At 41.3% G+C, this 16,527-nt stretch overlaps 1 protein-coding gene across 1 annotated transcript in view; it reads right to left on the bottom strand.

Moving 5' to 3' along the window:
- Positions 1-16,527, bottom strand: part of wdpcp (WD repeat containing planar cell polarity effector) — a 66,722-nt gene that overhangs the window by 46,310 nt on the left and 3,885 nt on the right. The window contains exon 2 of the mRNA XM_080036936.1: positions 3,102-3,186. Within this exon, the coding sequence (XP_079893062.1) occupies positions 3,102-3,162 (61 nt within the window). The 5' untranslated portion in view covers positions 3,163-3,186. The remainder of the gene's footprint in view (positions 1-3,101; positions 3,187-16,527) is intronic.

The following is a 16,527-nucleotide window of genomic DNA, read 5'->3' as shown; positions in this document are numbered from 1 at the left end:
GATTTATTCAGTTTCAGCACGACCGCGGTGGACAGCTCCCACCAAAGTACTTCTTTCGATGCTTCTTTCGCTTCATCTTACGGCTCTCCAAAGAAGGGACTTAAGAAGCCATCTGGGAAACACCCGTATCTTAACGCTCCTTCTTTGGCGAACCCTTCTTTCTTTGGCGAACCCTTCTTTCGACCCTTCTTTGGCCCCAAAGAACGATCGCATCTGGGAAACGCGGCCATTAACTGTAACAAACACTAAAACCACACAGTAAATATTTGTTTTTACAACATTAAACAGTAGATGCTATATTAATCTATATTTTTTCTTTGCCGGGCGGATGTAGGGGAGAACGGGGTAAGTAGGCACACTTTTTACTCTAGTGAGAATTGCTTATCACCTAAACATCTTTCAATAGTCATTCCTACATTAAATTGAAGCTTAAGGTGTTGGCTTGAAATGTGTACCCCTCACTTTTTCTATCTTATTGTAATAAAGAAGAAATTAATCATCAAAGACACCCTTACACATTGTGACAACCAACCCCATCAAGGGGTCGGTTGTCAAACACTATGGGGTTGTTTGTCACAATGTTATCTTAATGGGAATAATCTTAAAAAGAAGGCAAGAAAGTAGAACTAAATTTGAAAGTTTAATTGCATTGTCAAGTTGACAAATAGGCCTACATAACTTACTGTAGCCTTGGCAGCTGGTCTAGTTTGGGATGCACTGGGTTGTTTTGATTTGGTTGCCCTTTTTTCTTTTGCATGCTAGCTGCCTTTTCCTGCTCTATTCTTTCCTTCTCTGGGGTGTCAGTGAGGATACAGCTTGACAATTTATTTCGTTATTGTGTTCCTTTTCTGGCTGCAGCCTTGAGATAACATGTGACAACCAACCCCCCAAAAAATGTGACGACCAACCCCAACTTGAATTTCTTGCTAGCATCAAGGCCAACAACCATCTGACAACTAATTAGCTTGCTAACGACAATCGAAACTATAGTTTACCCTTCACACTTTGTATGGGTAACAAGTGTTTTGTTATAAACCCATTGTGTAAAAGCCTAGAAGAAAAATACTGAGGAGCTAAATATTTTCAATTTGACAAGAAAAACACAAACAGTCGTCTCACCTCAAATTCAGCAGTCTAACTCCAAGGAAGACTATGTAGGTGACCTCTGATCCCAATTCTGGATATTTACATACCAAAATTTCACAGACAGCGCCTTCTGGTTCCGATATATAACGATTGTGACAACCAACCCGTGTGACAAATTACCCCGTTCTCCCCTATATGATGCAAGGAAGGTATTGATAGGGATCTTCACACATCAGCAACCAGGCCACTTTGCTCAGATGTATCCATCCACATATTTCCAAGATCGAAGAAGATTCACAAACACACGGCAGGAAAAAACAAACAAATAAGGATATGTCACCATCACCAAGGATGTACCCCCAGTTATACCTTTGTGTATACACAAACACACATTCACACAAACACACACACACACACACACACACACAGTCGGCCTTCTGAGAGACACTATCTGTGTCTAAAGTTCAGCAGACTGTGAAAGACAAGACAGAATGGAAAAGGGAGGAAAAACAAGAAAATGGAGAAACAGAGCATTTCCATCAAACAGAAAAAAGATGGTATGATAGCTTGGCGAGCAGGAAAACACACCAAACATATCTGTAAAAGTCAAACTTGCACCACACCCAGGAACCATTGCCTGCCAGGTAAGGTTGTTGACGGTTTGCATTATGTTGATGTAGTTGGTGCAACGAAAAGCTATTAACATAACTTACTGAAAATAGTTCTCAAAGTAGTGTGCATAGCACTGTAAATGTACAAAGTAAACAAAAAATACCATTGATAGCTTTGCTTCTGGGGAGTTATCATAGAATACGAAATAAGTCCACCAGCCTTAAAAGGTAAACACCATCAACGTGTCTTTTTGGGTAATACTGCGTGTAGAAAACTGTATAAGCATTTTTGCCTCAACTGTTGTCAATGGAGTCCGCATGGTTGCTAAAATTACAAAAAAATCTGGTGTGGTGGAGATAAAAATTAATTATTTACCATACTTCTTCTTACCACTTATGTTGCATTGTTGATAATGGTTTTAATGAAGAAATTGATTGCGTGGAATACAAATGGCGTTATCTCTGGTTCTTCTGCATCGATTTATACTTTTGTTTTGGTTCTCCGTTAAGATAGTTTCACTCATATAAACAACCTTTTCATAGCAGTCCAATAGGTGGACTACTCTACTTTATTTACTACTACTTACTTTAATTCAGTGTAACTCAATTCGGTAGTTTAGGAAAATAGCCTGTTGAACAGCAAGCTTACTGGCTTTGTGCGTTTGTGTTTTTAGACACACTTGTAAAGCTGAGTGTTCGTGTGATGTAACAGCAACATCACCTTCTCACAGCTAGAATACTTTTTTTTGTCAGTTCTTATTCAAATTTGTTTTTTCAAAACAGTATACCTGATGATCAAATCATTGCAGCTTAAGTGGCAAACTTGTGAATTTGTAGAAGGGTGTGCCTGTCAGTAAGACCTAGACATTTAACATGGCTACAAAAGTGAATCAAAAGTTTAATCTGTCCTTGTCAACACACCTCTTAATATTACTCTGTGTGGTCTCAGAACATATACAGATGTGTCACTGGTTTATTGAAATAATTTTGGTTGAGTTAACCAATCCCACATAAAAACAATAACTTACATACTTTATGCAGTTTAATGTTGTTAAAACAATAAAAAAAAAAAAGTAATTTAAAGTGCAATAAACAGACATGGATAGTATGAGAACTTGAACAGAGGTTAAAGAGAAAGTGAAAACAGACAGGGTGAGGATCGGTGTTGACTGAGAGTCAGATTGTTGGAGCAGATATAGGGAAGTTGGGGAAAAGGTGTGAAATCAAAGTGAGTGATGATGGAAAGAGCCAGAGCACGACGGAGTGAGAGGAAAAAAGGAGAAAGGAGAGAATTACTGAGAGTGAGAAAGAGAACGATCAAGAGAGAGAGAGAGAGAGAGAGAGAGAGAGAGAGAGAGAGAGAGAGAGAGGGAGGGAGATTGAACATGGTGATAAGTGCTATACCTCTGACTTGGAGTGAGCTCTTGGTGGACCACAAGTGCAGTTCAGCCAGGCAGAACGCCATGTGACGGACGAGTGTAACCCGAGTCTGCAGAGAGGGGGACAAGCAAAAAGAAAGAACAAATGAGAGCGAGAGGGAGAAAGAGACGGAACACACCTAACACAAGAGCAGATGTGTATCTTGACGAGACAACATAATAGATTGACATAAATAGGCCAAAGGATCAAACAAAAGGATGCATGTAGGCACACGTCGCCGCACGCACACACACAAACTACTTATACCTGGACTCAAAAGAAAGACATTGTTTCATTTTTCTAAAGTCTGCTGCATGTGTCACTTTGAGATCAAGATGAGAGAGCAATCACATGAGCAGGTATCGCAAAAGCTTTTGTATTAGAAAAACCTGATCAATGTTTTTCTAGTTCCTTGATACATTCTTAACTCAGGGTTGATTCCAAGTAAAATTTTATTTTCAGTCTTTTCCTTGTAGCATACGAACGGAGCAGTAGTGGTGAAGTCGTATTTAGTTAAAGTAACAGTAGTGGTATTTGTGAGAAGTCGTTATAGTCGCAGGATTGTACTTTTTTTTTACACATTTTGACCACCCCAATAAGTTTTTTAAAAAACAGAGAGACAGACATGTACGTGAACTTAGATTGACACTGCGGCAAGGTCACGTGTGGCTGCGCCGGCACATAGGTTCACGCCTCACAGGTGTGTGGGCACTGATGGACGAACACTTTGGAGCTGACAGCTAAGACAAAGCAGGCTGCATTCCCCACATCAGACAGCAAACACATACAGGACAGGTCTGTGACAGGCACCGGCCCTCCCTCCACCTTTATTACAGACTATATTCTCCAGTCAGTTAACGTCTGTTTCCTGGAGGGTTAAGCTGTTGCTTTCTTCTGGTCCTCTCTGTGGGGGTTCCTCTGTAGTATTGATGGTTTGTTATTGTGTGTCAACGGTGTACTTTGCTCCGTCTGTGTGAGCAGTGTACCTACTCTCATATCGAACCACTTACGATATTCCCCTACTGTGGAATCAATAAAAATATTAATTACAAAGTGCTATTAATACAATTACCATGTATACTAACTAGTCCAACTATTGTCAGCATCACCAGAATGACAAACTGTTATTAAACTAGAGTTTCATTATTTTTGATGGGTATATTTATATTTGGAGGTGAAATTAGCCAAATCTATCTAAAATACATGGGATCTAAGACATGGTTCTCTAGAAGATGGTCCTACTCAAGTGATAATAAAAATCCTCCATATCAATTCTTGATATGTGTAATATGTATGTATACACAGCATAAAAAGGAAAACAAATAAATTGTATACAAATGCATATATTGCATTGTTGCTGATTTCAACCAAATAAAATGTTAAGTTAAAACACAAACATACTAAGGAACCAACTACTGCCACCATAGATAGTGTAGTTCAAGTAATACTGCATCTTGAACTACAAATACTGCAGCTGTTTCTAGTGCAAATACTACGTGTTACCACAACACATTTCAAAACCTCTGCAAGTCTTCTTCAGTTTAAATCCCACACAAATCCATTGTAACTGAAAAGTTGTTTTTAATGGATATTTATATTGAAAAATAGTGTTGTGCTTAAAAAATGAATAAAAAAAAGCACCCTTTCAATAAACTCCATATACAATTGCAACTAAAATTGGTGTATTATAACTTGTTGTTAACAATATTTATGGTGCTATTATTGATTCAACTGTTAAGAAAATGTCATTTTTATGTCAACCCTCCAAAATAAACCAGCCAAGGTCATTTATAGTCTAACATATCTTCACACTGTCTATGTACACAAAGAAAGCATTACAGTATATTTCCCCAAAAAATTTACTCATAATTAAGTAAGGTTTCTTTATTGTCTGAAGAATATGTCCGAGGAAACCTTGAAGAAATAGTGCATGATAACTGCTTATGATAATGTTATTGGGCCATAGAACCTCAACCTTGGAAATGTCAGTGTACAAGACTTGGTGTAAATTACAGGCCAGTGCAGAATCTCTGTATAGTGTAGCAAAGCTGTAGCAGTATTGCTGCGTCGGACATTCATTTCTCTATCTGCAGCTAAAGCTCTGTGGCTCCTCATCCTCCCTCTCGCTCTTAGTTTCTCTCGTTAACGCTGAGAGAGGACTCCCTCTTATCTTTTCCATTTTTGCACCTTCTGGTCTGTGTGTGTGTGTGTGTGTGTGTGTGTGTGTCGGGAGGGGGATCTCATTTTGCCACTCAACCCCCAAAACTACAAGTCCCAACTAAAAAACACACAGATAACAGGGTGCCATGGAAACGCTGGGGCTAGCATTGCATGGCAGAAACGGCGTAACGAGTTTACTGACATAAGAGGATTCTTTTATCCCCTCCTTACCAGCTTCTTCATTTTTTTCTCTTTTTTTGGAGGAAGTCAGCCCTTTGGAGGAAAAACCTCATTTCAGACAGCTTTCATTTAGTTATTGCCAGTCTGGCTAAGCTTAATGTTCTTGGACCTTGTTCTGCACAGCTGTAGGGTCTAATGGAATTTATGGCTAAATACGGTAGAAGAAACAAGGAGGGCAGACACAGATACAAAAATGTCGGAGCAAATATAGTGAGTGAGACATTAACATCAATAAATCTTGGTTATTTGACCACCCAGGACATATTTCTGACCTTTTTTATTTTATTTTTAGCTTTAATTAAAGGCTGCTTTTTTTAAACAGGTAAATCCCATTGAGACCGGAGACTCTTTTTCAAGGGAGACCTGTTCCCATTCCCACGTTACCATTCACACACACATTCATACACCCATAGCAGGCTAACTTTTGACATCCACACGAGGCAAGGTGGATGAAGTGTCTTGCCCAAGGACACAACAACCATGACACAAGTGGCAGGGCGGGGATCGAACCGCCAACCCTTTGATCATTGGCCGACCCGCTCTACCACCTGAGCAACAGCCTCCCCCTACTTTAACTTTTTTTGGTCAACTTGTCAGGAACAAACTGCCCGATGACCGTTCATCTACCTTTTCTGATTTTACTTATTAGCCTATATTCTAAAGTACAGTACAGTAGTAGTTTATTTTCCTGAATGAATTAAATGTAAGAGCACATCAAGTTAACTTGCTTCATGAATAAAATTGCTATGACAGACAACAAGTTACACACACCATTCAAACTTGCAATACCAGGTGTATCACCCACAAGAATGAGCATCACCCCTTAACTATTTGCTTTGAAAGAATGCAGACGGACCAATTTCTTGCTCATAAATGAAAACATGTGCATTCCATGGACAGTAGCACATGATAATTTGAACAATGTACCATCCACACAGGTTGAGGTAAATGAAAGTCCATCTTCAAAATTGCAGGACAATAGGCTTCTATATAAAATAAATCACTATGCACAACTAATTTAAAAACTAAATTGATATATCAAGTTTTGTTAAATGTTTCAGGACTGGTAATACAGCATCTGCTCAAAAACGTTCATGCACACACATCAGACGAACAACATTCTGCACAGGTCTGGGACAGCTGCCACACTCATTGTGACTTCTGGCTGGGGTTGCTGCGGGTTACCTGTCCCGCCGCAAAGCTTTGTGGGGGGTGTACAGGCAGTGTACAGAGGGCAGGGTAAATGTGGTGGGTGTGTGTGTGTGTGTGTGTGTGTGGGAGGGGGGTCTAGGTTATTGTCCCCTGTCTTTACACTAGTAAAGAGGCTGCTTTAACATCAAAGGAGGAAAGGGAAAACATATGACTCCTCTTTCAAAGACAGTCAACAGGAACTACGACCTTGTCTGCTCTCTGCATTTCTATCTCCGCTCTTCTTTCATTGTCCCCTCTGGGGTGGTTACTGAATGTGTGTGTGTGTGTGTGTGTGTGTGTGTGTAAAAAAGGAAGAACAGAAAATGTCTTGTATGAGAGAGCTTAGGTATTTGTACGTCTATGTGTGCCAGACTTGGAAAGAGACAATCAAACACAGAACTATAAGTAAATATTTATTTGTGACTAGTTCTCTCAGAGAGGAAGACAGCAGCAATGGAAGCCTTTCTAAGATATCTGGGTTGCAGTCCTGTCTCATTCATCTCTCACAATGTTTGAGTTGTGGCTCTTGGGTGCAAGACAGACTTTTATGTGAGCATATCGAATCCTGCCCAGAGCTATTGTATTGTAAAATAATGCTTGTTTTCTCCAATAAGTTTCTGAGGTTGTTGATAGTGAGGGCAATGTATTTATGTTTCCCACCATTGTTCGGGGTTTCAAGGATCATCAACTAGTGACTGAAGTTACTCTTTAGCTGAGACAACTTTAGGTTACTTACAGTTCTAAGGAAAGTAAAGGAGGCGGTAAACAAATCAGATCAATGGTCCAGATCTGGATCTCCACTGCAACAACATAGAGACAGGCCCAAAATACAGGCAGGCTCCCAGACATTTTATTTGACATCTCAAGAATCCTTCCTCACAGGTTCTCACGTTTTTCTTACACGCACCTAAACACACAGGCCAGAGGCACTGCTGTCAGCGGCAGTCGTCCCATCACAGGGAGAAGAGTGATGTGGTAAATTACAGGGTTAAAGAGCTGCCATAGGGTGACTGACACAAGACCATCATAACTTTGACTCATTCCCCCACCCCTAATACACATACACGTGCACGCACGCACACACACACACACACACACACAGACATACACACACACACACACGGCCATCGTCTCTCCTCCTGTTTTCTTTTAGTTCCTCCTATTAGAAATTCTTAAAGTCTTTCGGAGAATCTTTTGCTCTCCTCTCTCTTCGTCTCGTTTCTCTCAAAAGGACAAGAATTCAGTGTGTCTGATTTTCTCTTTTGCGTTTATTCCTCTACATTGTCTCATCTTTCACAAAAAGGAAAAAGTTTCAGAATGTATTACTTTTCTCCCACAACCGTTATCTCTTGCAGACTCTCTCTCTCTCTCCCTACCTCATTTTGGCTGGAGAGAAACTTGAAGAACACAAAAAGAGAGACCAGAAAGTGCATCCACAGGGAGATATACAAGGTAACAGTGTGTAATTGTGAGTGTATGAGCACGTTTTTTTCCCAATCTGAGTTGCCTTGGAGTTCCTGCTGCATCTCAGTCACCAACTACTACACGGACACAAGTTTACACTCAAGTGTAGAGTAAACACACTCAGGCACTGAAGTCAGTCTGACATCGCACATACTCCAATCTCTCACACTCCTGATATGCGCGATTATTACAGCGCACAAGCAGCACATAGGTGCATGGAAAGGCATATACAGTTATGAGGCATACTCTCCTATCTTTTAACCTTGTAATACCTGAGGAAATGTACACATGCACACATTTACATACATATGTATTTGTGCACACAGAATCCCACAAGCTCTTATCTCCAGTATATTCTTGGGGGAGAAGTCCTCGAGCTTCCAGTGGCATATCAGAGCAAAGAAAAGGCGGACAAAATCTGTAAAACAACACACCTCTGGAGAATGAGTTAAGATAATGAGGGCTGAAAAACCGGATAAAACAAAGAATCCCAAGTCCTGAAAGGAGTTAAATGTGCATCACCGGAGGGCTGTGACCACAATAGAGACAGCAGATAAGATGTGTGTCCGTGAGCTAGAGAAGAGACTGCACAACTCTCTGGAGGAAAACCTCAACAGAATACATAATGGTTACTTCGAATACACTGCAAATCTAATAAGCACGCTTCATTCATGGAAGGAGCCTTCATAATAATATGTCTAAAACATATACAGCCCAGGGGTCATGAAAAGGTCAATATTTATGTTATGTGCTTTGTCACTGTCACTTTGGCACCATGACAGCTATTCTGTCAAATTAGCAATAAGCAGCTTCTGTTTGAAATGCAATCATGGATGTACAAACAACTATCAATACATTTGAAGCAGGTTCTGGAGTTCGAAGGAGCTCTAAGAGTTACTTTCCTTAAGCAGATTTAAGTGTCACACTCCTTCTTCTTCTTCAAGTCTGGAAATGTTCCTAATAAAGATTAAATATTGTTTAAGTTAAACAATCTTTAAAAGGTGGCACATTTCCAGAAACTACATCCAATTTTTTATACTAGAAGTTATTATCAGTGATATTAACCTTTTGTGAATTTGACACTTTTACAGAACTGGTTATACCAATAATCCCAGTGCAGTAGTCTGGGGAATAACTAAGAGTCTAATACATCGAAATTGAAGTTTTGTTAATGGTCCCTAGATGCTGTTTTTAACATTTTGATTTGAGGGCTATTATATTTACTTCTATCGGTGGAATTACATTAAACTCTCGTCGATAGCTAGATAAATACATATTTAGGAAGTTGACGTCCCAGTTCTAAATCCCGCCTCTGATTGGTAAATTGTTTCTCCAAACAGGGGAAACCGGACGTCATTGGGCACAACACCAGACCTGATACATTGTTTTGTAGTGTACTGTGTTGTGTAGTCTATAGGGTTCAATAGTGAGTGAGTAGTCTATAGTCTTCTCCCTCCTCTCTCCCTCACTGTCTCTCACTGTCTGGGTTGAGGACCTAAGGCGATACAGAACCCGACCCGCTGACAAGACAAAGAGAGCGGAAAAACTGAAAACTGTTTTCTTCAGAGTGAAAGTACTGTGGGGCCTGGCGGCAGTGTGTACATGTCACTTACCCACCCACCCACCCACCCGCACACACACACACACACACACACACACACACACACACAACCACACACTACCGCAGGCAAGTACAGTGTATCTTCTAAAATGTCCCATTACAAGACTGAGGGTTTGGGCAAAGTGGCGCCAGGCAGCAGGTTGAAAACCACACACACACACACACACACACACACACACACACACGCACATACACACACAGGAGGCCTTTCAGCTGTCAGCGAAGAAGAGTAGAGGTGATAGACAGGCAGTACCAAATGGGGTAAAGGTAATACTATTCAGGAGAGGTGACAGTTACAGTCACTCTGCATGCATGTGCATATGTGTGTGTGTCTGAGCGTTTTACGGGACGTGTCAATCAGCAGGAAAATGAAGCTGTAGTGACATGGCTGCCAGGCAAGTCTCTGAATCAAGGGATGCATGCAAGTGTGTGTGTTTCTGAGAATATGTGTGTGTTCTCAGTGTGTGTATAGTTGTGCAGTGGTGCATGCAAATGTCTATGTGTGTCGGTACATCTCTTGAAGAACCATTCCAGTTTTGCAGGGCAAGTGGAGGTGAGGAGTTGAAAAGTTCAAGTGTCCCAGGAATTGTGCAGGCAGGAGAGACTTTTTGCCCCAATTATGCAGGGGAATATAAATACAAGGAAACACAGTGTGGATCATAACTATTGCGTTAAAACAGAGTATTGTTAGTATTGTGAATATTTTTAGTATAAATTAATTTAGTCAATTAATTGTTTGTTTTCTAAAATGTCAGAATACTATGAAGAATGCATATTTTAACTCCCAAAAGGTGTCTTGAAGTTCCTTGTTTTATCCAAGCAATGGTCAAAACCCCAAAGATATTCAGTTTAATACCATTTATGACAAAGAAAGCATCAATTGCTCACGTTTGGGAACCTGAAATGGACAGAATTTGGCACTTTTGCTTTAAAATATCTGTTAAATCAACTAGTCAATAATTAATCAACTAATTTTTTGAACTCTGCAATTGTGTTTGTGAAACAAGGTCTTATTATTTTGCCTGGTAAGGTCTTAGTTACCACCTTAAAAAGTTAAATTATTATTACAACTTCAACACTACGAATTTGTGAATTAATCTTGCAGCCTTAGTGTGTCAGTGTGCCTGTGCATGCGTGTGAGAGAAAAAAACGGACACAGAGCGACAGAGAGATGAGTGGAGGCTCTTCTAAGCAGATGTGTAAACGTCATTAGAGGAGGTAATGGAGGGAGGAAGGTGGGGAGTGGGGGAGAGGGGGGAAACATACTCCAGCAGAGGTATTTACCCAATGCCTGGAGCAGAAACACAAACACAGCAGCAGTAATGACTGAGACAGAGGGCCAGAAAAAGACAGAGAAAATGAGATGACTGCTGGTGGTGAATGTCTTTTCCAACATAGTGTCTGCCTAATCAAGACCTGACTGCACAAACAGCATCTAGGCTTAATCATGCCTGTGCTGAATGTTTTAACAATGCAGAAAAAAAATCCCATTCAGACTGGATTCCACTAAAGCAGTGATGGTCGTCTTTCACCACACCGTTCAGCTAATAGGCCTAATCCTGGCAAGTGTTTCACTAAAAGCCGAGTGCATCTGCCCTACAGCAACGCCCAAGGGCAGGAAAGACAATACTTCCAAACCAGCGGCACAATTGCTGGCTGACTTCAAAGAGATTCTCAGGGACTATGTGGGCCTCTCCGATGTCTGTCCCCCGTCACAGCGAAGGTGACGCGTGTCATACTGACCGTGGTTTTGTTTATGTTGTTGGGTTTTTCTTCTTTTAAAGCCGTTTGGTGCCCTGTTGTTTGTCCCTCACCTCCTGACCACAAACACACGTTGAAACGGTAAACAAGCTGATGGACTCACAAATAGATTTGTGCAGACATATGCAATGGCACAAAAACACATGCTTTTGCTTACTCAATGCATGTTGATAGTCTTAAATGGAATATGCACATCATCAGAAAAGAGCAGAACAGAAGTATAAAAGCTTTGGCAGTATCCCCATACACCTGTATGCTGATACAGGTGTATGGGGATAGACCACGCAATTTCTAGCAAGTCAATTTTCGACATTAAAAACTGGACCTTCAAAAGAGTAACTTGTATACCCTGTGTCCAACATTACTTATTAAAGGAGAAGGCTTTATATATTTATTAGCTTTATTATGGTAAACAACTACTATGACAACCAAAACCAACATTGAGTTCGTCCTTCCCTTAACCCTGTCCGTGACCCTCAGCGCCAGACCCATGTGTTCCTGTTGTAATACATAAAATGTCACCAATACATATTGAACAATAAGAAAAGAAAGGTTTGGTCATTTCTTTAAACAACTTGACACTGTAGTTTTCAAAATTTCTTACTCAAGCAGGAGGAAATAGTATATTTGTTGGAGACTGCAACGGTTCTCCAAAACAATGGCACAACCATTAGGCAAATTGGAGACACAGCGACATGATCCTGTGAAGCAGCAGCTTGCCCTATAGCTCAAAGTTTAGATTCTTAAAAATAGTTCATGATTGCTGGGTGCCTCAATCAGTGTCACTAAATATGACTATAACAACTGTACCGTTAGATCAGGATGGCAATTTATAAGAAACGTTTTTTTTTTACATGAATGGTGAGCGCACTTAAGCAAAGAGTTTATTTTAGAACAAAAATATTCTTTAACTGTATTTTTGAGAGACATACAGCTTGGTCAAAGTGTTCCACAATTGGAGCACACAACCACATATGCACTTTCAGACAAACAAACACACACCTGTCAAGAGATCAGGAAGATGAGGTCCTTTAAAGTTGTTGTCAGATGCACAGAGCGAGGTTGGAACCTGGCAAAACGAAAGGTCACGATGAACGTCCCTGAGACTTCTCAGCGGTCTTATTTCCCCGTCACAAACTAACACACACGCTGTCTGTCACCTCCCCAGACGAGGCCATGACACCTTGGACACTTCCCAGCATGCAGTGCCTCCCTCTGCCTCTCTCTCTCTCTCTGTCTTTGACAGCTTGACATGGCATAGAGCGATCAGGCATCGATGACACTCGGACCAAGAAGTTTGCTCTGTTTGCTGTGACCTCAGAGATGGACAGTGGTATCTCCCTTCTCCCCCTGCTGCAGGACACACGCTGCCGTCTAGAAGTCAGGTTTAAAATCCCTTCTGGCGTTGACTCTCAGCTCTGCTTTCCTTTACCTGGCAGATGTCCATCACCCTTCATCACTACAGTGGGTTGATCTTTACGTAGTACGGGCAGTAGGGGTTTCAAACCTACACTGTTTTCGTTTGGGGATTGCAGTGACCTCAATCTAGAGATTTAAACAAATTCCCAGACAATCATTTCATTGCCCATCTACTTGACAAATGACAACAAATCACTTGTTGCAATTGTCATCTGTTTTCCATCAATCAACTTAGTGTGTCATTATTTAACTAACAGTCAAATCACGCTCATTCACTCTGGATAAAGCCTTCATTTCAATGCCATCTTTGCCAAATTACAGCCCCAATTGCAGTAATGGCTTACCTATTGGTTCGATTTGGACCAAAAATATCAATCCATATGACATCTGACTATACAGAAGATATAAAGTAGTTGCACCTTTAATAAAAACTGTATCAGGTGGTTTTCTGAGGTTTGCAATCAGCAGAATGGAAGCACAAAATAAGATAATTGAGCACACACACACATGCCTGATACACACATCCATAACATAATTATTATGTCTATACACACATCTGGCTGTTCTCCATCTGTCAGAAAGCCCAAACACCCAGCCGCATGTGAAAAGAGCCCAATCCTGACCCAAAACTATTCTAGAGGTACACTACAGTTATTGCGGATGTCGACAACATGGCCTGCACCCCATGACACATAAACATAAAACTTAACACAAACACACATACCTACTGAATTAGACACACACATACACAGACATACGTACAGACAAAGGGGAAATTCTACAATGCAGATTTCTGCTGTTAAGTGTGAACAATAGCGTGGCTCTGCCTGTACCGTTGGGTCAAGTCACGTCTTGTCAGACCCTGTATCCTCTTTCCATTGAGTCTGATAGTTAAGAGTACTATGGCCTCCATGGGCCCCATGTTAAACACATTCACCCTGCAGATAGACCTGTCTGACGTGATGAGAACAGGCTTGTCTTTCACATCAAAGGACCATACAACCTGACCCCTACAACTCAAACACTGCTGCATTTAGCTAAATGGTTACAGTTGACAGTAGGATATAAAGCCCATTTCAGACCAAAGATTCGCCTTGCAACTGCTTGCGACGAGACGGTTTTAGAATGCTCGTTGCAGCGCGTTGCAAGCAGGTTCAAGGAGTCGCAGAAGATTCAACATGACAAATTGCAAGGTCCAGTTTTAGAACGTCCAGGCCAGCTCGTTGCGAGCGGTTGCGAGCAGTTGCAGTTGCGTCTCGTTGCAAGGCAAATCTTTGGTCTGAACTGGGCTTAAAAAATAATGCAATAAATCCAATTCAACTCTTAACCATGCAATAATACAATGTTAGTTGTAATGCTGCCCATTTCACTTCGTAAAACAAGATAAATCAATACTTCAAACACAACAGATATTGCCAATATAACACAAGAATTGTGTTATATTGGCAATATCCCATGATTTTTCTTTGGCCCATTTTGCCATCTGTATATTTCATGATCTTCATTAGGGGATCTGCGTGAGAGTTTAGCAGGTGGGTTTTGACTGACAATATGCAACTGTTAGTTTATTGTAACATTTTCAATTTACAGACTAAAGTCAGACCACACGAGTATACGTAAAGTATTACCTTTATGTAGTCTGAATGCCTCAACAAACCATGATTTTCAGAAATTAATTAACATATTTTAGTAATAAATTCCACCCAACCGGCAGATGCTGGGGCGTTTGGGCGTAAACAGCTCTCACCCACATCCTGTCCTGATGTCACACAATCTCAATCTAACCCACATGCCTTTAAAAACCTGCATGAGACCAGCCGTGTGAAGATCTTTAGCGTTCCATGTGACTGCATGTATGTGATGATGATCAGAGACAGTGTAGATTAATTAGTGTGTGACCACTGTGACACATTTCCCACCGCCATTCTTTTTTAATGTGTGACAGCCAGGCCCTTCACTGGCCCAAACATCTCCTCCCCACCACCGCCTGCCCTACTCTCCCATACATGTACATGGGCTTAACGTCGTTTGGGCGGGCCGATCCCGCCGGCTCTCTGTCGGCACGGCAACGAGCGCTATCCTGGCTAACATCTGCTGCACGACCCGGGGCCACTCAGAAAGGGCCTTAATCCCCACACAGCCATGTTGTGGGGGGAAAACATTCTTTCCTTTTAGTGAGTGCAGCAGACAAACAGGGACAAGCGGTGTTGCCGGTAACCTGCGGGCAACCGGCCTTTTGGAAGGACTTGGACTGTTGTCGGTTACGTGCCCTCCCCAATTGTGCCACGGCCCTTTATGGCTGTGCAGGCGTGTGTGACCGCCAGCGTCGGCAGTGGATTGCCGTCACTGGTCCAGTTGGATGGATTTGGGTTTTGAGGTTAATGAAAGGTGGTGCGAGTGTGCTAGTTTGGGGTTGGGTCAGGGAGGGTTTGTCAGCCAGCCCTGGTATGCTAAAACAACAGTTGCATTGATAAAAATAAAAACCTGCAAACCACTCTTCCACCCTCTCCAGTGTGAGTTGGCTGTGGATCCAGGACAATGCTGTTGCTGCATGTTTGGTCATCCTTCAGTGAGTTTTTTTAAAAAGTGTGTTTGTTGCTGTCTACGGCAGAGGAAAAGGAGAGCGGCCTTTCAGTTAGGATAGATGCAGAGCATCAACATGTGGCAGTTTGGTGACCCCCTGTGGTCACTTTAAAGAGGACAGGTGCTGTAGGAGCATAGGCTATGTAAACTTGCATTCGATACTCGCACCATAAGATACACCAAAAATCATTCAAAGTCATAACACGACATCTAACAACGTCTCTCCTCTCTGAAACAAGCCGAGCCATGATCCCTCTTATTACGGTTTCTGATAAAGATCTTCTTTGGCGGTGACGCACGGAGGAAATGAAGACACATGCCCCATAAATCAGTCCATCACCCGCTATAAAATATGTATTTGTCTTAATATGGAGTTTGATTCCATCAAACCCATTTCACGGACCATTTCCCTATGCAAACACCAAGGGGAGAAAGAGGGAGAGAGCTAGTATGGCTCGGTGTGTGCATAGTATGAGATTTAATTGAATAGTTCTGCATCAGTGCCAAGAAGTTAGTTGGAGTGTTTGGAGAGGTCTGTGTTCTTTCTGATTGAGGGCTGGGTTGTCTTTTTGTTCCCACAGCGAGCCAACATATGGCTAGAAACAAAGTCCTTCTCAGCTTTCAATCACAGGCAATCAGTTGAAGACAGGGTAGTAGGTACATCAAGGCACATTGGAAACATTTGTACGCCTCCAGGCCTTGTCCTAAAAGTGCCAAAGCCAAACAATGAAAAAAGCTTAAATGGATCTGCGGGCTATTTGTGGAAACAGCAAATTCTTGAGAATCAGCTCAGCAAAGGGTGTTACGGAAAATTTGCTTTGCTCAGTTTAACAGGAATTTGAAGAAAATAAATCTTTAAATAGACAAAGATAATTATTAAAAATATATATTATTTATGAGGGTTAAATATAACTAGGTATTAAATAGAAATAAAAGATCTAGCCTGCACCATTCAGCTATCTGGATAAGAAT

This window comes from Ammodytes marinus (genome assembly GCF_949987685.1).
Source record: "Ammodytes marinus genome assembly, chromosome: 11".
NCBI lineage: Eukaryota > Metazoa > Chordata > Actinopteri > Uranoscopiformes > Ammodytidae > Ammodytes > Ammodytes marinus.
This window is presented reverse-complemented; position numbering and strand designations above follow the sequence as displayed.